The 25361-nt window shown below is 40.3% G+C and overlaps 1 protein-coding gene across 1 annotated transcript in view; it reads left to right on the top strand.

Moving 5' to 3' along the window:
* Positions 1-22200, top strand: part of LOC149741257 (uncharacterized) — a 36368-nt gene extending 14168 nt beyond the window's left edge. The window contains exons 3-5 of the mRNA XM_089893888.1: positions 8908-9015; positions 19706-19879; positions 21023-22200. Coding sequence (XP_089750014.1) covers positions 8908-9015; positions 19706-19879; positions 21023-21405 — 665 coding nt within the window. The 3' untranslated portion in view covers positions 21406-22200. The remainder of the gene's footprint in view (positions 1-8907; positions 9016-19705; positions 19880-21022) is intronic.
* Positions 22201-25361: the final 3161 nt, after the last annotated feature.

The raw sequence follows: 25361 nt of genomic DNA, 5'->3' as shown, positions 1-25361 counted from the left end.
ATGCTAGGCCTCAGCGGATGCGGCTTCTGTCGGGGTGATATCACAGCTCTAAATTTGGGAAGGCACCCGCCACAGATGTTAGACCACCTAACATGACATAGCTCGATACGGAGAATGACTTGGGACCTTAAGGGGTCGAATTCCTACTAAGGCTCGCTAATGTTTGAAAAGCAGATCGCTATGTTTTCGTTGTTGTGTCTTTGGCGTTGCAGCCCCAAAAGACTTGAAGTGTAACACGCAATATAGCAAATCAAAACAACTTTGAACGTAACTTAGGTTGCCTCTGCTCTGCAACACAGAAACAGCCATTCTATCCGTTGCGTTCCACAACTTTCCCCCCGAATATTAGATCTAGGGTATAAGGGGAATTTATCACTTACATCGTTGACTTTGGGTACTGCTCTATCAAAACAAGCGATAAGGAATTAGTGATTCATTGGCGGCATAACTTGTACGCACGGTGTGAATCACTTTGTTTGGTGGGATTAGTGTCAAAACTTCCAATCAACGTTACACGAAAAACAACTCGAACCCAGCCCACCCAAACAACAAGCGATAGTAGTGTGATAATAATTTTAACAAAGTTATCTCACTGTCGATAAATTCCATGCCCCATATCGCAAATTTCAACCCGGTGTGCGTTAGTCGTGGGTTTTGCTGGTGTCAGGTTAAAAAATATCACGAAACCCAACCCAGCGTTGTCTGGATAGTGGGGGGAGGGTTAATCATGCGTAACTCAAGACTGTCGACTCGCTTTAACCCAGCAGTTTTAGGAAACTTGTGTTTAACTCCAAACACTAAAAAACCTTCAGGCATTTTTATGTGAAAGTGTAACTTTGCCCAATTTATCATTATGTACCAGGTTTAGACAAGAGGGTCAAGGTTTTTATTCTCTCGTCCCATTTGGTAGTAAACAAAGAATTTTTGCCAAATTATATAACCACATCTTCTAAAATTGTTCGAACACGAATAGAAAATATACTATATGTGCTAATGTCATCAATCTTACCCCACTGAACTATAAATTACTTCTGCAACTGCGCTTGACCAATAAGACAAAGGTAACTGAGATGTTTTGAAAAAACTGCTGCGTTGTTTTGATATATTCAAGTATACCTACTAAAGCCAAACCACAAAAAGATTGGCCGCATCGTATTTCCTCATCAAGCAACCCCAATGAATGTACTTTATTGAACAAACTAGGACGTTATGAAGAAAAATAGCCGATCACGAGATACAAGAGTTGTTTTGTGCATTTTAACAATACATCGTTCATAGCCAGCAATTAGCCTACGCCTTTTCCTGAAGAGCAAATTCCTAAGTCAAGGGTTGGTGGGGCTGACGATAGACACGGGGTAACTTGACCCAGCTCCTATACCTACAGCTGGGTGTCAGGGGGCGCGAGAAAACAAAATCCACTGAACAATTGTGGTTCTAAGTGTTGGTGGTTTCTCCTATCCTTGCTGACGAAATATAAGCACGATTTCAAATTGAGTTGCTGGAATCTTTCAATATAATGCTCTGAATAATAGTCTTCAACGAAATTGGCAGCTTGGGCGAGATATATCTTACGTTGCCGTTATAGTGTTTATTAAACTACTCCGACGGGTTTACCACTTTTTGTTTTCGACAAACATCGCAGCTAACTGTGCCCGGCAGGGAGATGTTCTGTGTTTTGTTTACAGGTTGTTTTATAATTGCGCCACATAATTTTTAGCGGGCGGGCTTTGAAATCCTTTTAAGCGCCAATTTAGTCCTTCAGTGGCGCGGAACGTGATGTTTTCGACCCCAAGAATACCGCCCGAATCGCGAACTCAGTATGTTGACTTTGAGATATCATTGGACGTCAACTAAAGCCCAGGGAAACGACTTGGCAGTGGCTTTGCACAGCTGTTTTTACGTCGCCACCCGAATTTGTTGCACTGGAGCAGAAACTGACAGCTAAAAGTAGCCATAGTCCGGCCAAAAGTGGCTGTGCCCACATGTTTTGATTACCTTGGCTCAGATTCCTAACTTTGGTTACAAAACCACGGACTTGGTCCAGTTAATTGGTGGCAAGAGTCCCATGTCGCCAGGACAACTCCTTCGGTGGGCAGGGGACGAAATGCTTTACATTCCATGGCCTTGTGTCGCACTTACTCTATGTTTGTGACTGCTTCGTCACGGCTACGACCAACCTGGCCCAGGATCCACTAAGGCAAAGGTACCTCAACCTTACTCGTTTCAAGGATCCCCAATTACTTTAGTTGCACAGGTGGGTTGAGACTCAGCTCTAATGGATCCAAGGTTACGATCGTTACTCTGACCCCATCGTTGTAATGTTGGAGACGTCTCAACAAAACAGACATCGACCGGCTTGATTTTAAATATAAATGAAGAAACAGTTTGCAAAAAGTCGTGCATGCATCAAAATTGAAGCTTCATTTAGGTACATGAAGTAGCGGTAAACAAAATACTTCATTTATCCAGCAAAAGTAAAAGCGAAACGGTGGATTTTTAACTTTAATTTTATATACACTCATTTCTACATTCGTTTTTCGAAATGCATTGTCAGTACTTGCCAGCCATCTATGCTAGGTTGCGCACGAAGTTACCCACTGTGAAACCAATGTAAGCCACTGCTTATGGTTGAGTCAACGGGCATCAACACTGGTTTAGAACTTTGGTATTTCGTGAGGATCATCATTTACTGATTTGTCTTAGCTAACTTATTATTAGCCCTAACTTCACAAAGGCGCCAATTGTGTGTTATTTCCTATCTCATATGCTGGAATGAAGGATAGCGTAATTACTTATCTTCCATGCTTATTCTAAACGTAGCATAACCGGCAATTATGATGTTAAAGCTTGTGGCAGAAAACGTCAGTGGTTCCCGAGCCAAGATATTCCCGGCTAAGTTAAATTGTGCGGAAACGGTTTACTCAGAATTAGTGTACAAAGTAAAACGAAAAGGCGTCATATACTTACACTACCAGGGGAGGGGTAGTATTATCTGAAACACAAATATAAACAACGACGATACTAGCTTGCGGTTTCGGAGTAACGACATTGTCAATAAAGAAGACAGTAATCCTAGAGCTGGGCAATGGATTATTGCAGGCTCCCTGGGTTCTAAGTGCATAAAGACTACGTTGCAAGAAGAGGTCAAAAGTGCGCGGAGGCTTGTACTTGTGCTCGGGGATTTGGTCAAGGAATTCTGGGCTTTGGTTAATTCAGAAATTACTTGGTTGGTTTTGTTCTATCAACAATAAACAAGACGAAGGAAACCGAGTTGTGGCATCTTAAAAATTCGTTCCAACGGTTGAGTTGAAACCTTGACGACCCATCAATACTACACACCTAAGTATCTGGATGAATACCGCGACACCACTGTCTATTTATTCCCACTTTAGGTGTTAAACGCCTCGTATCGATGGCTCTTATGATGTGTGTATAGGTAAACACTTATATTCCAGGTTTAATAGCCTATTTTTGTTGTCAGTTCGTCCTGGGTCACCAACGATTAGTTTCTGCTTTTCCGTATTCGGTTCTAGCTGTCGTCTGTTTTCATTGGAGCGTGTAGTCACGTGGTTTGTTAATGACTCACTCGAGTCTATGTTTTGTGTTCCAAGTCAAAGTTAAAACGAAGACAGCGCCCAATTCATTTAACTTCTGTGATTGATGTGTTTTCACTGCTTTACTCCGGACACTGGGTCCAAGCCCCAACAACAACTCTAATCGAACCTACAATCTAACCCCACATAACCCTTATGCTGATCTGGCCTGACGCGCAATTGCGCCTTATTAACAACTGTCATTCCAATGAATCCAGACTAAAATCAACCGCTGTCTATAAGTTTGCTTTAAATAGAAAATCAGCCCATTGTGTTGACGTTCCCACAGACAAGTTCGAGTTGTATTCGACTAATTAGTCTGCTTGCAGCTGGTTGTCTTGCAAGGCGTAAAGCTGACTAATCAACGTATAAACACGTCACAACGCTCATTATGCAAGGCCGTCAACGTCCAGAAAAGTTATAGACCACAACACCGGAAAAATAATCGAAGGCTGTAAAATATTGTATGTGGCTAATTCTTCCTTGAAAATAACCTTCCATTCGGGAAAAGGCTATAAAGTATGATATGCTTTTAATTCTTTCTTTGAAATAGTTCTGTTAGTCGGTTGTACAGGGTTTTCGATGCTTCAAATAAGAGGGAAGCAAATGTGACAGTTTCTCTATTTTATCGCGTATATTCATTTGCATTGATAAACGAAAACAAACGTGACGGGTCTGAAAGCAGCGGAAAGCCATCTTCAGTTCCCTGGTGGTCGATAGATTATAATAGACGCGTCCGGGCGAACTGCCTAAGCCAGCAGCACAGTATGGGGTCGTCCAATTTCGTCATGTCGGGCCAATTTAGCTGCTTTACATCCGAGGTGTGTTTTTCATGAATTATTGATGGATTCCCATTTCGACACTCCTCACTCCAAGCTACATCTCACAACATGCAATAAGTAATTGTCACATCTGTACCATGACTTATTCATCCGGCTCAGACCGCTCGAATCGGCGCTCGCTCGCTTTACGACATTTGATCAAATTAAACTTGCTTTTAATGGCTTAACGCATTTACGTTGTATTAAAAGTGCAATTGCATTTTAATTCCCGAATTTAAATTCCGAAACTATATTCGGTTACAAATATTGGATGAAAGCCTTTCGCCTTCGTGCAGCACTTGGGATTACTGGTCAATTTTGGTTCCTAAAATACCCACTTTCGGGTTAAACAGCGACTGTGTATTCATCCACTTTAAACCGTTTTCCTCGCCAGGTGGTCTCGCAGGCCCAATTTACGTATTAAATCTTTCCTTCAAAGGGCAGGCCTCCGAATCCTACCGCAGTGAGATAATTTGACGACATTAAAGCCTCGTGGAGACCGTTACGCCTTTTACTCGATTAAACCGTAGCTAAGTACGCCTTAGGAGAAGCTGGCGTTCGGTTCACGTTTATTTTGACGGGCAGAAGATGGATTTATGATTCTTTATATCGTTTCATGTTATCCTCGTCAGTAAGATCTGGTTTTGATCTCGACTTTAGGTTTCTCGGTCTTTTGTGAAATGTTTACGCATTCTAAACCCGCAATGCATTAGCGCTTGCTTTGTCATTGTAATGATACCGAAAAGTTGCTTCGTGCTCAGACACATATAAACTGGAGGTTCCCGGAGGCGAACCGGGCGGTGATAACGCCCTATCAGCATTAAGCATCAGAATAAGCACAGGGGTGTACACGAATTTGCTCTCAGTCGCCCAATTTACAGGGACAAGTCTGCTGATGCGATAAGATCGGCAGAGCGACGATCTGCTGTCATAACTCTAGTTAACGCAATGCACTTTGAGAGATTAAGTCGCCATAATGCTACTCTTGGCCCAAGCTCATGTTAATTGCATCGCAAATTACGACCTGTCAGATAAAATAGAAAATAGGACAACTAGCGACACACTGTGTAATAACCTTGTGCCAATCGGTTCACTATATCTTATTTTAATCGACAAAAAGCAACATTTTCGATTAAAGAGCAAGTGAGGACGCAGATAGAGTATGATGAATTACCCCGCATTACTATTTCATTCTTGCATGGCAGAAACGACGTGATCCCACTAGAATACTGGCTTACGTTTTAAACACACGGAATTGAGCGTGCTTTAGTATGGACGATTAGTTTTAATTATTGATACTGACCTGCATAACGTTGCATAAATCATTCATTTGGGGTTTATTCTAATCTGGTGTCGGTATTAACACCTGGCGGGAAGTATAGGTCTTGCCGACCTGACCTAAGGACGACCTTTTACATTTTGTTGGTTGTAAGTGGGCGAGAGATAAGGGCTTATTCCGGTGTCACACCCAGCTTATTGGATAGCACGGTGGCCTGGAAAGAACATTGAAATATTACCTATGTATGGGAAATAAACATTCTGGCGGATTTTCATGGCTGCTGTCGAGTATGTTGCTTCTTGCTTCCGGGGAAATTGCCTGGTCGCTTGTTTCTGATTAGTTTTGCCACGTTTGGTTTGAAATATTTATTTCCAAGACACTTTGCGCCAATGGTCGCGAGATATATCTAACCTTGAGGCGTTAACACTTTATCTATTCGATCTAACAATGCCAGTTACTTTCATTGCCACGTTTGTGACTTTGAGTCACATATATCGCTCGATACACAGACGTTCTTTGTGATGTAATTGAAGAGATTGTCGCATCTTTATTTCGTCACCAGAACAATGGGTTCTCTCGCCCTCTGTGACGTCATAAACCAGGCCCTCACGGCTGCGTTTTTGACGCCACAGTTCTCATTGTAACGTCATACCTGTGTGAAAATTATAGCGTTTTGCAGTCGTCAGTTAGAATCCCAGTTAAATCAGCATAAATAAAATACTATGAATATTCAATTACAATCTAAGCGGAAAATTTCTTCGCGTTAACCAGTTTTGGCTTACAACGTGAGAACTTGCAATTGTTACTTTTGTGGTGTTGCCACAACACATTAATTGCGTGGCGAGACTTCGTGCCGTGACATGCAACTAACGCCATGTAATCTGAAACTTCAGAAAAAACTATGTTGTTCGAATCAAAATATTGTGGTTTGGCCGAAAATGCTTTTACTCGTAACATATAGCACGTACTGGTAGCTGTTGGCACATATTTGATGCACCTCGTTTGGTTTTTGTGGGACTTAATGTGAGCCATTAAAGTTTACAGTCTGTTAACGTTGTGTGCCATCCTTTTCACTGCGAGTTTGCAGCATTTTATGAGCGAGTGAAATTCAATGTCAAAGGCACTCAACACACGGGTGGTCGATAGTTGTTTCAACACATCGCCTCGAGATAGACATTTAACGCGTTTCTTGGAGCGCTCGCCTCATTTAACAGGCGCATCTTACCCTCTGGGTTCGTTGCCCCACTCATAAGGCTTCGGAATCCGATTAAGAGAGTCGATTTACCCCTGGGACACTTGTGGGCGATTACGGTTTATTTTTAGACGGGCATTTTGTTTATTTTGTGCTGAAATGTTGTTTTTACCGACAGGCACCCGGTCGCTTAAGATAGTATTGCGGAAACGCAAGTTTCGGGCTGGAACTTTCAATTAAAAGAACTTCTTTAAAAAAACTCTTTTGTGCACTATAGGAAATGCGCTTAGACCTCTTAAAGCAGCAGCCCGATATGTAGAGCGTTTCACCACTGACTTATCCATCGTTACCTTGTTTTTAACCAGCCCCCAGCCCTAGCTTGACATGAAAGCATTTCCCCTTTCAAGTCCCGACATACAAGAAAGCTAGGGCGTGCAGGATCACTCATGCGTGTCCTGTGTCACGTGCCAATCGCATAGCAGATTAATTGGTCGCAAAAAAACTTGGTATAAAATTCGAAAAATGTCTTTAGATTTCACCCGAAAAATCTATCTGAAGCCTTGCTCTTTAATGCATCGTTGAAATCCTTCTCTACTTGTCCCGTTTCATCAGATCGCACCTTTGTTTATATTTCGTGGACAAAAACATTTCACTTGCCGAGTTTTGGTAAACCACCCGACAACCGACAACAAACGGCTTGTCTCCTCGGAAGCAAAAGTTTGTCAAAGAATTTCAGTGTTGCAAGATATTTTACCGCACCTGCATCCGCTACACCAAACATAACCAACATCTGGTGCCCTGGAACCACTGGCCTGAAATGAACCTTAAAGACAGCTTTGTTGTGAATATTACGACATGGGACTTGATCCCAGCTCCTTTTAACGGTTTCCTAACAACGTGAGGGGTATATGCTTATTTAGGAATGCTCGTGATGTGTGTTTGTCAATTCAACCCCCAACATAGCGCCTATGTACATATATATATCTATATAGTTCTGAAGGGAATGATGGAAACAGAACTTAATATCCCAATATTTTCTATCCGTGTTTAACAACCAACAACGCTATTTTAGACTCGCTTGTATTTTTTTGGGAGGGGGGTTAATTGAGAAAAACGTACCATCTTACCCCGACCTACTATTTATATATAAACCCTTGCTAAAAATAATATTAAAATCGATAGTATTTCTTCTATGACGCAGCTTGCGCACTGTGATGTCACAAACCATTTTTCTTTACGCTTGGTTACATCACAGTGACCGGTAGTAACTTAATGGTCTGCTTCTTACTTCGTGCTGTTTTAAACAGACACAGTGATACGATAAGTGGCTAGTCATGGGAACAGCGCTTACAGATACCCGCTGCTATTTTCCCATACCTCATTGATTGCCACTGATAACCTTACTGCATTCGCTGTTTTAACCCCAAACGCTATAATTAGGCCATCTTAGATCTGACTTGTATTTTTTTAAACCAAACTATTATATCATGAAAAAATTTAAATTTTTGTATCGTTTACTAAACAAATTGTTAAAGCTTTTTAATCGCGAAGAGTTTTAGATAGACTTTTTATTTCCCCTAAAAATGTATAGCTAGTTGGGCCATTCTTGTAAGTTACTTAAGTTATCAGTAGAGCTGATTATACCAAGTGTGCCAACGTGTGACTCAAACAGTGACGCATGTTTAAAGTTCCTAAATGTTGCGCAACCAACGGTGCACTGCTAAGAGCAAGCGCCCTAATAAGAATAAAGGTTGTGGGTTCGATGCTCGGCGCTGCTATTACTATGGGATTATATGTGTTTGAGCAAATCACTTAATAACAATTGCTCAAACCCAGTGGTTGCTTATGCGTTTCCTATATTGTTAGCCACGCATAAAAATAATCACTCACAAAGTTAAAAACTTAACTTATAAGCTTTCGTCGAACACCCGTGTTACAACCACTGTCGGTAACCCAAATGAGTATTATTCATTTGTTATAAGTGTCATTTGATTATGCATTTAAAAACTTTATTTGTTACAGCGACATCTGACGGAACTAAATCCGGCATCGAAAGTCTTCAAGGCGGAGTCTGCACGAGAATGAACATGAAATTAGAGCTCAGAGTTCACCCAGAAGATACCCCAATCGGTAAGTTTAAGATTTCTATTCTGACTCACCCCGTGCGCACTGAAGCGTGCAAGGTTATGAGGCCCACGTGACCTAACATCAATCGTTTTCCTCCAATCACTTGAGCGTGTCTAACGATGTTAAGAAATCGCATACTCTGCCAAAAAACGCGTCAATTAGTCGGCTAACCTCAGCCGCGCTGAAGCAGTGGCCTGAAACTTCCAATTAGGTGTTTGATATGGCTAGCTAGACCGACGAGCCAAAACCAAAAGGCCTTCCTTGACTGTTGGTTCCTGTTCACTTAAACGAAGCCAAGCGCCTGATTAGTTCATTCTCGCTCCATATTCGCACTCGGCTGTAAACCAGACAGAAATTCAAGTTCAATTACGTTATGCCAGTGTTTCCAAACTATTTTAGTTTCGTGCACGTACAACTTACGCGACTTGAAAATCATCAGCTGTAGTATACGTTATAATGTCACTCAATGTCTTGATTTCTTTTGTGTTTTTTGATTTTGTACAAGCCAAAACTTCATATATTCGCGTGAGAAACTCGCACCTTACCAAATACGTACCTTAGATAGGGAACCACTGGGTTACCGAAACCATAGAGATCTGGGAGCCAAGAATTTAATGCGCGTGTCTTGTGTCTTCGGCTTTATTCGTTAAAGACAGATTGTCCCCAGATTTTGCTTATAAGCAACAAATAGGCGCCATTAGGTAACTGGACACATCGGAACTGGTCTGGCAGTAAGAACAGGATTAAACCAGTTTGGGCCTGAAATTTTGTTGGGTAAACGGATCGTTGCCCCGTTTTAAAGTAATTGCCTGTCGGGATCCTGTCTTGCGCATGAGTGGCCGATCTAACCATGTCTGCTAAATAGGGGTAATGTATGGGGTATATGTGGCCTACAACACGGTTTACATATGAATGATAAAGGCACAACTACATTTTGTACCTTCGGTCACGGTAACGAAAGTCTTGAGCAATATACAACATCGTAAAATAATGGGAATTTAGGGTGAAACAACAGTCGTTATAACACGCTTTTGGTTGAAACGAAGGTATAAATCATTCTCGATTTATAACGTGACTGTTTTTTTCCTACAAACACAAATGTAATTAAACATTTAGTTTAAACAGCATTACAATTGTAATCGTAAGAAATATTGGTCATCGGTAAAAACTCTGAAGCTTCACGCCTTCATAGTCGCGGTGTTTCGAGTCCCAAACAGAGACAGAACTGTCGGTGCTCTTGACTAATGTTATTGGTTTCAACAATCTTTAGTCTTTACCTGAATTTCTAAATCGCCAAGTTAAGGACTTGGGTTAGACCCCCCGTTTTAGGCATAGAAGCTTACTGTTACCAAATAAACCTAATTGTCCCGCTATAATTGGCCCGGGGTAAAAATAGCTCACTTAAAAGCTGCCGCTCCTCCAACCTGCTTGCTGTTGCAATACGTTACGATACTGACCAAAACAACAAGCTCGAAAGAATGTCGATCCAGGTGGTCAGAGGAAATTGGCTGCATTGTCCAGTATGGAGAATTGTGTAGACTTTTTGTTTATCTCTTCGATCATATTTAAGTGGAATATGCGATAGGGTTGGGGTAAGATGGTCCGTGCTTTCATCTTGTTTTATCGTCCCATTTGGTAGCAAACAAAGAATATTTACAGAATTATGTAACCGTATAACTCTAAAAGAGCGCTGGTAATTATTAAAACACATAAGCAATACGGGACATTCTGCGCAAAGTTGTCTTGTAAATTACAAAAGCTGAAATTAAAAGATTGCTGCACGATTAAACTTAGTTTCGATTTCATCTTTAACAATTCTAATCTAGCGTGAAATCCGGCGCAGTTGTATTAAGGATGATCAATCCATGATAGCAGGTGTGGTATGGCGTCATCCACTCAATATAAATCCCACAAATACGAACAAGTAACCCATAGTGGAAAGTTGGTGATTTTTTCTCGAATTTGCAACGATTTATTAAAGGTATAACTTAAAGCACTGATAGCAAACAACTTGCGAACTTTGTTACGAATTAGTAAAAGGAAAACAACGATTTTTTTTCTTCAATATGAGAAATAACTGCCTGTATAAGCTTGAATGCTAGGTTGTGGGTCTCGGCTTTAAAGCCAGTTTCTTAAGCGTTTGCTCAATTGAGCCGCAGTTTACAAAACAAAATAAGAACATAGTTCCATGGCCTGCAGATCCCATGGGGCCTGGGAGCTTGTCTGCAAAATGGACCCCACACTTGACCTTGTACTTGTAGCCTGGATCGGGTAACAGTGTGTTGTTCGTTTTCTTTTGTGTCAAATCCGATTGCATTTGACAGAGACCCGGTACCTGCTTTTGGTTTGTGAATGAAGCTTCAAAATAATTAAACCCACGAAAACATTTACAGAACGTGATGTTTTTGACGGCTGCCTCCCAGGTTTATGTAATTTAATATAGCAGTCAAAGTTTTTATTCTCCTGGCCCTATTGCACAAATATTCAACCATACCTACGTCATATCGTCATGACTTCTGTTACGTGTCGACAGAATTGCATTTTAGCATGGCTTAATATTTCCTAATGCCCTAAATCAATGCTACGGCACTCACGAAGCCCGCAAGCCGTCGACGTGTCAATCATTACGTTCTATTAATCTCCGTAGAAGCGATGCTTTTGTGTCTTTTATTTAGTCGTGACACGGCCTACGCCACGAAATCTTGTACAAATCAACAACATTAGAACAGAAAGTCATCTTGTGTTTTTTCCAGCCAAGCGAGTCTGCCCTTGAACCAAAACAAGCGGCTTTTGTTCTCCGTGAGTCAGAGCATCACCGTTCCAGTGTTGCCAGATATTTTCTTACTTTTCGGGCGCCATGTTTTCACGTTTAAAAGTTGTCTCTAGGTGACATGTTTATTTAGCGCGTATATCAGCGCAACTTCGCCGTCTTGCCCCGACGTGTCCCAGTTCATTAGCGGCATCACTAGCGGTAATAGCGCCACGCTATATACCGTTGAGCCGTCGCATGTTGATAGACACCTGGCAGCATTAGCCTAGTGATGACAAGGTTGCGACCTACGTAGGTTACCCCGTTCATTTCAGCTTCTATTTTACCGCTGAAGAACCGATGGTTTGCACGGGACGTGCCTATCTTACATCGGAAGTATTTCTACCATCTGAGAGTTTCACTCAAAAGCAACTTTCGCACGTCGACGAGTTCTTAAGTTACAGGTCCCTTCTTAAATTGCCTGACTCTTTCATATACGTCAGAAATCTCTGCCGAGTGCATCAATCAGGCTCCCATTTTACCACCAACATTCCCCGTGAAGCCACCTTTAATAAAAGCCGTTTCTTTGATCGTTATTCGTTTTAACACCCACGTTAATACAACGCAAGCCCAATCTTCATATTTTCGCAGCCAACAAATTCCAACAAACCGATCCGGAAACCGTCCAAATATTTTACACGTATCGCCCAAGTGCCATATTTCTCCAAATGACTGTAATTTACGCCATTGTGCTTAGACCCGGTTGTTTGTGCGTTGAATCGAACGCCCCTAATCCTTCCACACAAGGTTAAAGCCCTTTTACCGGATGCGCAAAATGAATAGGCAGGGGCCACCAAAACACCCAACACGTCAATAAATCAAATTTGACACAGTAATTCCGCGCACCTGCAGTTACGTGTATTCGCTCAATGAACACGAAAGGCGAGCACAGACACAGACTGTAGTCTGCTTATAGAACTTCATACACTGCTGAAATGATGAATTATAAACACTCTTCTCGTCTTATTTACCGACCGTTTGGTTTCAAAGCTCTCCTGTTTAAAAATTTCTTATTCCTCAAACATTGCGATTGCAAAATCGTGCTCCTTATTATTTGCACGGATTGATCGAGGTTCTAATTTAATACAAAGCCCCCTTTCAAATAAAACCATCGATCAGACCCTTATGTAAAGCAGGGGAAATTGGACGAAATTGAAAAGTTCATGCATTGCCAGGCAAACTTTTATTTGCTGTCAGTTGCGAATTCCCGACTAATAGGATTTTGCGGTTTCTTCATAAAAAAAATGCCCTGTCACTCTTGCTACCAAGCTTTAAGGTATACTAGGGATAAGATAGATATCGTTAACACACAATACTCAATATTTCCTAATTATGTTTTTTGACATTAACCACGTTCTTAGAGTCGTAAGAAACGGTTATATTTCTGTAACATTTTGAATGAAACGATAAAAGTAATGAAAAGCATGTCACATCTTAACCTGAAATATTTCATATTAAAAAATTGTATGTCTTAGTTTATCTTTGGTGCGCAAAAAGTTTGTGGTAAATATCTTGGACAGGTTCTTGTCTTGATTTATTCAAGCGCGGGGGCAGATAAGGGTAATCGAATCCACTGTTTGTCGAACGTGTTCTAACCGCGATTCAGCGTCGCGTTCATTGTGACGCGAATAAATTCCGCGACGTGCCGATTCGGGAACAGCAACCGAATTCCAAACCGAACATTAGAAAACTTAGTAGTGCGGTCTGTAGACAAGCAAGCATTTGTAAAGGTCAAAGGAACTACCAACCACTACCTAAGGACGATATTAACCTTCGTATTGAATGCCACAGCCATAGCTTGTTTACCCAATCCATCATTACTCTGTTCCCTTGACCGCTTTCTATGAATGTAAAGTCCGCATCTCTATAGCCCTTTATCAGTTTTACCCTTTTCTTCCCAACAACATGACCTTTAGTTTTCTTAACGCCCATTTTCGGAATGCAGTCGGCAGCACTTTTTCGCTGGTAAAATAACAAACGTAAAAGTTATTTTCAAGAATCTATAAATATTGCCAGTTATTTAGACCCATATACCGTGTTTCCGGTATGTAAACGTAATATACTCCGATGGGTTTTAAGACAGACGTTTTCGTGTGTAGCCATATTGTTGCATTACCAAACACCTATAACTCCTTTCTTTCCGGAATTCGTGAAATTTCACTCATTAATCACGGCGCGTCAAGATCATCATATGATAAACCTATGAAAGGTGTCGAATACCTCTTAGGTAAAGACTGAGCTTAAACTTAGACCGTACACCTGCTGAATTACGTAGAGAGCGTATACGATTTCGGTGGGGCGGTCTAACATATAAGATGTCTATGTTAACCACGTTCAAGACTTGAGTGCATCAGTTATAAAGTAGGATGATAAGATGGATACCTTTAGCATTTGTCCCATATTTCTGATCGTGTTTTGAACAATTAACAACACTCTTTTAGAGTCGTGAGGATGCGGTTATATAATTCTGTAAATATTTTTAACAATAAAAGATAATGAAAGGATGAACCGTCTTACCCAACCTCTTATATAATCTTGAAGTAGGTAAACACCCCTTATACCAACCACGTTAAAAATTCCACGGCGCCGTTTTAGCCGCAGAAACTAATCTAGCTGTAACCCAATCTTGCATACATAACCAAGTATTTTGCTCCGTGTTTTTCGCATCGTTGTTGCGTTAACGAAAGGCGTAAAGGCAACAGACCATAAGCTTAGAGATCCGCTATTTCCGCAGTCCAAGGTTTGCATTACACCCATGGCAAGGTGTTCTGGGAATAGCTGATGTTGTTTTGTTGCCAGTTACGCACCTAAACCCAAGACTCTTGTCGTTCGGCTCAAAGTTAAGTCTATTGTTTCCAAATCTCCGCTTCAAAGATACACGCTATCAAGAATTGAAACTTGCAATCGCCCGTGTCCAGTGACCGCTTCCATTTACGTCACGATGACGTCACGGACTTCCGACGGTGTCGATTACGATCTTAGATCTGAAGTGGTGGGTTCAGGTTAGCGAGGACTAGCGACGTGGCTGTGCGGTAATTCTGTAGAGTAGACTATGATTCATCTAACAGAAATTACCGCCTATTAATCAAATGCAAGCGAAAACAAGCCGCGCAAACTCCTGATTTAGCAAAAATCGTTAATTGTATTGAAAGCAGACTGTGATCAATAGAACGGAGTTAAAGAAGTCTAAATTGTTTTCAAGTCCGACCTTTCCCGGGCGAAGTAATAATTCAATATTAACAGTAATCAATGTGACTTCGGAATTGTTTAATTATTCACAACTTCGAGGCAATCCTGCAACTCCAGGCCCCACGAACAGCGCATAGACGCCCAATGATTGGTTTCCTCGGTAAAATATCGATTTCGGCGGCTTGACCTTGCCCGGGCGTTGGTATTCTCGACCGCCGAGGAAGTTTTCTTGTTGTCGAAAAGACCGCATGCCGAAAAGGTGTGAATTGAATAACAATTCAAGGGTTTTATCACCCCATGCCTATTAGGTTTATAACGAGGCTCGTAATTGTGATTTATTGCATTGTTTACCGCGGTGCGTGTCCGTATCTTCTGAGTAAATAACCTAATTGCCGTAGGAGTGTAAGTCAAGTTGAGTTTTACTCCAACCGTGACGTTTATTCGCTGAACAGTAACCGAAACAACTGATGCGTGTAATGCAACTAGGTGTTAAGTTCGGAGTAATAGTTCTGCTTTTAGCTACTTTCGCGCCACATGCATTTCCTCCGCACGTTGCCAAAAATCAGGTATTATTATCAATGGGGTAACGGCTAATACAGACATAAGTCTGTTTCCAAAGCACTCGTTCGCGCCGCCCTAGAGCTGGGGTCAGATTTTAAACTTTACTGTCTGACGTCCCCGCTCTAAGCACGTATGAGAGAAGACGAATGGTCTGCGTTGCGTTTGAGCAAGAATAATAAACAGCTTTTCAATCGATTTTCATGCTTTCGTTCCCTTTGTCATCGTGCTGGCTTGCTAACTCGCAGTAATGCTGTTACAAGGGGACCGAGCACCCAGGTGCGTTATTAGCGCTAAGCACATTTAGCCTTTGACCCTCAAAAGCAACATTGCCGACGTTGGTTACACCTGTATTTGAAAGTCAGACGTCGAAAAAATGTCGCGCGTTATCTTAACTAGCATCCGGTCCTGAACTCTAGTATCTTGCGTTAAGTGGGAACTGGTGTGCCTGGAGTATAGACGACCGTGTATTAAGTTACATGCAGACGCAATATTAAGTGCGCCCGGAGCGAATGCTTGTAATTCAATCCATGGTTTTATATCTACCGATGTACTCCCTTATTAGGGTAGCAATACAGATGGCAAAGGGTCGCAAACAGGCCGAATTCTTTGCAATTCCGAATGTCTGATTCACTTTTAGACGAGGTTAAACGCCTGGCTGGATATTGTAGCCTCCCATGTGTTTGTAGAGTGTCTGGGGGTGCATTGAGCAGGAATCTAATGTAAAAAGTATGCAGCTTTTTAAATGCAAATAATGTTCTTTCACATACATTTTTAAATGTATAGTACAGTTGGGTAAGATGGATGTTCGCACACAATATTCATATTTCCTCATTGTGGTTTCAACAATTAAAAGAACGCTCTTTAAACAACGATTGCATCAAAAACATACTTAAACCAAACCTGGTGTTTGGTACATTAATTGAAATATGTCTCAAGTACATAATTCGTATTCAAGATTTCTTAGAGTTTAAATTAGATTCTTCTACGTTAATTTGACGCTTACATTGAAGCAATTACAAAACCGATATATGAGTAATAGCATGACAATTTGTTTGGTCTCTTAATTATATCAAATCTGTTACAAGCGTGAATGAATTTGAGTAATGAATAGTGTTCTTTTAAATACCATAAAGGTATGTGCTACTGGAACATCAGAATGAACGAATGTCCTTTGTTTATTCTCGCATGTAGTAACAACATCGTATCTTATAACACCGCCACACGGGTGTCTTTTTATCACACGGCATTAAAGGGCAAATGATATTTTGTTAGTTTTGGTAACATATCCGCTTGTTATTGGTCACAAACCGCTACCTCTACCTAGATCGCACCATTTAATTTCAAAATGTAATTTGTCGATACATTTTTATTAAGGCCTAACTCAAGTGTTGCCAAATCCCAAACACTCGCTTTTTTTAAATAGTTTAACGTTGGAAAATGTATTTTAGCTGGAAACACTAATTGCAATCGCGCAAAAGCTTTCAAATAAATCGCGACCGAGATAAAAAGTCAGGTTTCATTAAAATTCCCGACTGTCAAAAGTGGTAAATCTGTGACGTAGTATATGGGCACGAAACCCTGGTACCGCGTCACCAACTTGTGATAAACATCGAAGTAACATCAGAACGTTTACCCAATGCCACCGCATTGTGTTAGAAGATGTGTATAACTGTATAGACACAGCACCTTTATAGTTATGGGCAAATTATGTACGTGAGAATGTGTATTTATTGAACCTCAACAACCAGTATTTTGTATAAATGGCATAATACACTCAATTAACCAATAACATTTAAATGTGAACGTTAGTTGTTGATATAACGTAAAACATATATTTTGCTCTAACGGAATCCATCTTGCCCGGACTTATTATTCCAAACAAAATATTTGCTTTTGTCCAGTTACTTTTCACGCGAGTATTCCAAGCGTTTAAATTCACCATAAAACGTGCGAAGTCGGTTTGTAAACTTGACTTGCACTGAAACACCTGAGCAGCATTCATCAATCAAACTCTACCGCCTGGTCAGTTGGGCCAGGAATTCCGTTTCCTCCTTTGAAGTACTGGCCAGTTTTTTCACGCCGGTGTTACGGATTAGGTATCTGCAACCGCGCACACAAGAAGCCGCTATTAACTGCGTTAAGGCCATTTTCTTAGCTCTTCGATCAAATTTACGGGTTTTACGAATTTAAATTCTTTACCGATGGACTTTAACAAAATCTGAAAACTGTCGACCGGTGTGGGGCTCGTTGCTTTAAAATTGCTGTTTTGGGCAACATCTGCCGGTGCGGACCGTGGAGATATAAGGGTAATTGATTTTTAATGCCCTCGCGGAAATTCGAATCGGTGTGAAAGTAAACGAAAAGCGCATCGGACTCGCAAATCGTGATTTTCAACTTTGCGGTATCGAATAAAACCACAAAATTCGATTAGGGCCACAAGAATGTTAGATTTGGGTATAATTTTAATGTGGCGGAAAATGATTTGCACGCTTCTAGAAAGTTGCTCCTTTTCATACCTTGATATTTTTAATATTAACGGACATTTGCTACACTTATGTGTATACGAAGATATATTAAGACGTATCTAAAATTCCTTTATTCTTAACAAATATATTAGCAATAAGAGCATTTCTTTACACTTTTAAATATAAAGTGGCTATACTGGAGTAAGGATCCACTTATGGCCTAATTCCAAGGTCGTATATGTCTATAGTTGTAATGTCTCGCTTATATAAAATGAAAGATATGTGTTGGAGCAGTCCCACATTTTCTGCTTATCGGTCCTCCCTCACATAGAATAGAAAAATCGTATCTAAGTTGAGGTGTTGTCATTTTTGACGTGGTCTGTCGTTAACACCATCGGTCATTGGTCATTCATCAATAGTGGGTCTGTATGGCTTATTTGCACCTTATATCTGGTACGTGTCTGAAGCGTTGCTTCCATGCTGCGTACCACAGCTGCTCGAGTTTCTTATTGTTTGCGTTCATTCGCCCCATTGCAACTGTGAATAATTCTACTTGATGTAATTCCTGTGAAACTGTTGTAAAATGGATTTAGGCGTGGCTATTGTAATCAGATTAAGCAAATGAACCCGCCCAGATTAAGAATGATATAATGTTTTTCATGTTTGTATACTCAATTGTACCGTTGTGCTTTCAAACTAAAACGATGTGCGCGTTTAGACTTAAAGAAAAACGTTACCCAACACACATTTAAAATAACAGGCATTTCCGTTAAGTATTTTGCTATCATATTTGGAAAAAATCCAGCCTAATTGTTTCACCAATGCTTGCGAACCTCTGTTCTAATTACAAGCCCATCGATCAATCTGTCAAAAGCGTGTTTGGTTTTTGCGCTAAACTGACTTTTTTAAGCCTCATTAAAATCATCTCGCGGCGTCCAACCTTTAAAGCATGTCTGTTTTTGCTTATAGCAAAATATTTACAAAGACATTTGTACACCCCGTTTTCCGCGTTTTTCGACTTGTGGTTAGCCCATAGAAAACCTAAACTTGTGGGCATAGAAATCCTATACACCACAAATGAAACTTTTTGGGTGGAGTTATCAACCTTGAGCAGGACGAAAACTTGCGGTTAAAAACGCTCGAATCTGAGACACGATTCTTTACACTGTTATTGTTACAATCTTTTAATCCTGCCCAAGCCCGTTCTCTTTGATTACCAGTTGTGTCTAGAGACCAACAACAAACCTAGAAAGGATTATCCATACCAGTAAAGCAAACGGCAACAAACTAACCGTAAAAACAGCTGTATAGGCTTGTTGTTGACGTCACGAATGACTTATGGTTTTCTTGTACAAGTCTCCTACTGCCTTAGATCTAACGTGCTAAAGTCTAAACTTTAAATCCTTTCGTGACTTTGGTATTATTTAATGCATCCGTTTAATATGGTTTCGGAGAAAATGCTTAACAATGAATGGCCCGTTGTCCTGCTGTCAAAGTTGTAACATTTTAATTTCACCACTAATGTGTATGCGGGCACGTATGCGGGCACGAGGTGTATGAAACAGAACAGCCGTGTTATTCTTCGTCCTGACATACGATGAATAATAAGTTAAATCCATATATACCGAAATAGTAAACACAAGTCTTTATAAACTTCTTTCTATTACAGTTGACAACCGAGTAATGGTGGACACCACTGAACACAATCTCCCCAAGCCCCATCTCCCGCCCAAAGTTACAGATCGCAAGCCTATTATTGACCCTAACCCCCCAACCCACTATAACCCGGTAGTGGTACCACCAGGCACACCCAAGAATACGCCTCCGCAAAGCATTAATCCAGGTGAGAACGCCTTCTGTAAACTTGTGTAGGGTTTTTATAGAACATATAATAAAAAATCTATTTTCGAAAACTTACTTATAAAAAATCGTAGTTTGCTTCGATTTAGTTTAATGTCCAGCCAGATGGGCACGTCTCCATCTAGTCATATTTTGACAGCGCTTGTCAAAAAATCGATTTTGTAATAAGCAACCGCAGTTTTTTCGACTTTGTACCAACCTAGGTTTTGAAACGAGACATCCAAGACGTCACAAATCCTATTATTTTGTGGCAATGTTGGTTTATTGGTAATCTGAGAGGCAAGGCCACCTACGCGCACGTTTCGACGGGTAGCGATTTGTCAGTGTAGGGCTACAGCAAAACGACTGCTACGATATTAAAATCGTCCCCTCAAACCCAATTTAATTTCGTCGGCTCTTAGATTGATGCATACGAATTACCTTGTCGTAATTTCGCTTTGATATCCCATGCCCAGGTGCCGTTATTGAAGCAACATCGATTCTTACATATTGCCAAAAATGGCAACGAAACGGCGTTAGACTAGTTACGGGTAAATTTTCAGATTTTCCCGTTAATGTTTATTATTACATCGCGCATCTCCTATTATGACATCACACTACCAATTCACGAAGATCTAGTTACGTCATTGTTACACGCTAAAATGCGTCCGCGTCGCGTTTCTCGAATCACTCATAAATTCAACTAAACACAACCGCCCTCGTAGCTTCGGATCGTTTTCTTTACGTTTATTTATCATCACGATAAACCTCGGCACAGTTCCCATGGTTTGGTGCCTGGTTTGTCCAGATATCTGACTTATCCCCTGGCCCCATGTTGTGTTTACTATCATTGCCACGGCGTCGCTTAAACGGATAATTCTTTGACTAGATACTTCCTTGTGTGAATGTTGGCGCACACCTTGTTTTTGTTAGCACCATTTTTTTCTATTATCTTTGACCAAAAGTCGCTGGTACCGCTAATTTAACAAAGTAAAGTTTCCAAAACCTCAGAGGGAAATATGATCGAGTTTTAAACCGTGTTGTTTTTGTCGGTTAACTGATGGTTTATGATAAACGAGTTTTGGGCGAGACTTCTTCATTTTCTTAATCCTTTGTTTTGAGTTTAAACTATTTTTTCTCTTTGCAGTTGATCCGCCTGTCGATCCCGTAGCACCAACACAATCAGAAAACAGCACCTCTGTAGGAAGCAATGGTCTTGTAATTGGAGTCGTCCTTGGCGCATGCGCAGTTCTCTTCATTGTACTGTTGGGTTTTTTGGGCTACAAAGTGTATCGGCGGCGTCGGCACATGAAGAAGTACCAGTCGCCGCCAATGACACCAACCCGTGGCGCCACGCCACTCCATCAAGTCACACTTCTGCCAATCTCAACGCCACACGGACATCATGCTCGTATTCAATCGGAACACGAGCGCCACCGCACGGGCACGATGTCGTCCCACAGCGAGCGACCACCACCCTCGTATAACGAGTCGTTCCTGGACAACGGAGGTCCCGTAGTTGCGGTGTGATCTAAGAGTAAAGGGATGTCTCACCCGCTCTGAACTTAATTCGCTGCTGATCCGACCAAGGGGGTTGTGAAGCGACCGCGACGCTACAGCGCGTTAGCGACATAGATGAGAGGGCGCAAAAGTCGCGCAAAAATGCACCTTGCACTTTCATGACGTCACGTTTCTACGTCATAACGATGACGTCATTCGAGTCCAGCTTGCTGCCCAATGCACGGAACTTACGTGCCCAACCTAATTGTATTGCGGAGCATAAGCCATGACGTATTGTTTGGGGTCTGAAATTTTTAGCTTTTAATGGGTTTCAATTTTAACTTAGCTATTTGTTTCTGAAAAACAATTATTTTAGATTGGTGTAATGAACGTCAGTTTCACCTTCTAACGAGATTTAATATAAAATGGTTTTATTTAATTTCTTTTTCTTTTACTTTTGTCAACCAACATAACAATCGTTCTTTTAAATATTTCTTTTGCTTTTCGCTCGTGCAGTTGCTTTTTCTTTTAGTACGGGTTAGACCACAGCTGCAAAAGTTACAATGCAGTTATATTGATAAGTGTGGGACTTGTTTAATTGGTGCAATATACATTGGTTGTAGATTAGGTTTTCACTTAAAGATTTATCCAAAGATTTTCCACAATTTCGGTGTATATGGTATGGAATAGCCATTTTAAAACTATATGTTGAATTTTATGCTTTTTTTACTTAACCCTTTTATTGCTGTCTTGTTTATTGCCAACGTTTCGCTTTTACGCGCTTTTAAATTCATTAATTTTGTTGAATACAATTTAGCCATGCTACACTGTTGTTGGTGTTACTTCGTATAATTTAAACAAACAGGACTTAGTAAATCCAATGTCCCAATACCGCAAAACCATATTCCCAACTATAGTGTTCGTGGAATTGGCTGTAAAAGCGGTTAAAGCAGCAATTTGAAACGTTCGCATGCGAAATATAATGTAACATGGGGTAAGATGGTTATCATGCAACATTTTAAATTCCAAGTTTTAACAATTAACAAAGTTGCTTGGTTTTACAACAGAAATTAGTTCAAGCAAGGCTTACTTTAATATGATATATTATAGAGGTCGTGGTTTTAGAATATGACAGTCGGTAAGAGGCTTGACATACTAATCTAAACCGAGGGGTAATCATTTGTTTACACGTTTTGTTTCCTGTAGTTTACAAGTAATGCAATAATATATTATACAGTGTTTTATGCTGACTGGATTTATCATTAAAACAACGCATGGTGTCTTGAAACTGTCAAGCACATTTTCCCGTAAATTCATGGAGTAAAATTTCAGTTCACCTTCCTAGTTAAAGGTTACAAACCAAGGCGCAAAAGGGGCATTTTTACCCCAATTAGGCGGTGAATGGTAACTGGACTACCTTCGCAAATATTGACCGTGGGATGGTCACGTGTTTATCCTCTTCACGCATGACTGCACGTGGGTTTGGGAAAATCAAACAGGTTTCTTTGTGTAGAAAATCGGGTTAGAATGATGAATTAGTTTGGTTAAGTGTAAACGAGACGATAACAAGAGAATAAGCCGCTTATTAAACAACCGCAACACAATGTGTAATCTAAGATACATTCACACCTTGACACATCAAGCGTGTGCTGTGGAATCGCTTACCTGTTTATATTAGGGTTTTAGGTTAAGTGTTACGGTATTATAAACTAAAAATTTGTATTAATTGTCAAAAGAGGTAGCGCGCCCTCCTTTAGCCCTGAAGATATGGTCGTTCCTTATACTATTGTGTTTTAGTGGGGGAAGTTGGGACACCTTTAGCACATGATTTTACAACAATCTGATCGTAATTTAAACAACGGCCTATGAGAGTCGTGAGGACACCGTTTTATAATTCTTTGAATGTTATTTGTTTACTACTAAATTGGAATAGAAAATAGAATAAAAAGGTGTCCCATCTCCCCCCACCTTACTTTATATTTGGGTTCCTATACATTTTTTGATCTTTATAAAACTAGAGAGAAAATAAAAGTTACGTTATGGAAATAATAAGCGATTTGTGGTTGCTGGACAACGGAGGGGTTTTTGATCAGTTTATCACCCTTTTTTAACTGCCACTTATTAACTTTCTATATGGTAACCGTAACTTTCTATATATGGTATGTATGGTAGATTGGGGTAAGATGGTCCATGTTATCATTCTATTTCATCGTCCCATTTGGTAGTAAAGCAAAGAACATTTGCAAAAGTATATAACCGTATCCTCACGACTCTAAAGGGCGTTGTTAAATGTTTAAAACCACGAATATTATATGTGCAATAAACAATATCACATGACTACCGAAAATGGCGCTTAACCAAAAACTTTACGTTTCCCACCACCTAAAAAGCCGCCAAACTTGGGAACAATTTCTGTTTTGCGTCTTTTTATGTTTATATTTGTCCCAATAAAGTATTGCAGTGAGATCAAAGACAAATGCTTCCTCTCCGGAAACTTTAAAATGGTTGTTTATTTGATTTCTTTGTTTGGTGTTTTACGCTTAACGAATATCGCTTTTTTTCTTTTTCTATATGACTCAACAAAACTTTGATATGAATCAGCAGATACTAAAGTCAAGTTGTCAAAATAAGATGAGTTTTCTTGTACTTGAATCTAAAATAGCAGCACGAACTCGGGTAGGGCATCCAGTAAAACGAAAAACGGCCAATTAACTTTCAATTGCTCCGTTGAGTCGTTCATTAAGGCACAAGACTGGTGGAGCTATTCCATTAATTGGTGCAAGAGCCTTTGGTCGTACTTGGCGTAGGCGGTCGTTTCTAGTGTTCTTAAGTTCTAATTGGATGTCTCAGTTGATCTTGACATTGTAGTGTGTGTTGTAATCGCTTCGTTCTTGGATTTACTCAATCACCTTTTCCTAGAAGAAGGAGCTTGTGTTTTGTCCCACTTTAAAAAAATATATATAAAATTCCAATTTAGAGTGTCCAACTGGGTATTTGTCAATTAACATGAACGACGCAGGTGTGCGATACTATTTGTACATGTACGGTAAAAACAGAACGATTAAAACTGCCGACTTTTTAACCCGCTGTCAACAGAAGCTGGGCTAATACAAGCAAAGTCTGACTGTTTACATTACGTCGATTTCTTTATTTAACCGCGCGCTCGCCGCTGTGATGTCATACCGGTGATTGTGATGTCATAACCGACCACGGATTGTAAGTTTTAATCCCAGTAATACAAACATTATGCCTGCCCCAATTTTACACTGGTATAAGGAGTTCGTAATATTTCCAATTCCACGGACATTAAATATATGATGTTGGTATCAGGCATATTAAAAGTCTAAAAAAATCTTTGTTTCATTTTTGTTTTTGATATTGTGTATTGGTATAAAACGCTTTCAGACTATATATAAAGTATAAACTAAAGAGAACAAAGTATTTAATTTTTTAAGTTTAAAACAGTACAACTCGAATAGATATTACTTTATAACATTAAGTTATATACGTGATTGGTTGCTTATTTTTATTTTATTGGAATCCGATCAGACAATGCAGTTTATTAGCAACTTGCTCTCGATCGCCATCTAGCGCTCGGCAATTTAGCTCGGTCGGTCTCAACGATTAAGATATTTTATTTCTGCTTTTCTAAGACTTTAGCCTAGACAGTATTAAGCAAAACATGTTACCGCAAAAGATTATTCTCTAACGGACACACAGTTCTGAGACGTATATGTTACTTTCTGTAATTTAATATGTAAAATATGCAGACATTAAACTGTACCTACACACCTATAGGTTGGATGCCATTAGCGCATAATGTCTAGTGTTTCCTCGCGAAAGGCATAACATTTCCATAATAAAAAGGTGTTTATTTATTTGAACTTTGGCCCGCTCTTGTAACTCATAATTATGAATCATTCAATAGAGCTATAGTCCCGCCCACGCAGCTTGATTGTAGGCGTAGTATGTCTGTGTATGACAGG

This window comes from Ciona robusta, chromosome 1 (genome assembly GCF_009617815.1).
Source record: "Ciona robusta chromosome 1, ASM961781v2".
Classification (NCBI taxonomy): domain Eukaryota; kingdom Metazoa; phylum Chordata; class Ascidiacea; order Phlebobranchia; family Cionidae; genus Ciona; species Ciona robusta.
Note: the sequence above shows the minus strand (reverse complement) of the source record. Positions and strands in the feature narration are given on the sequence as shown.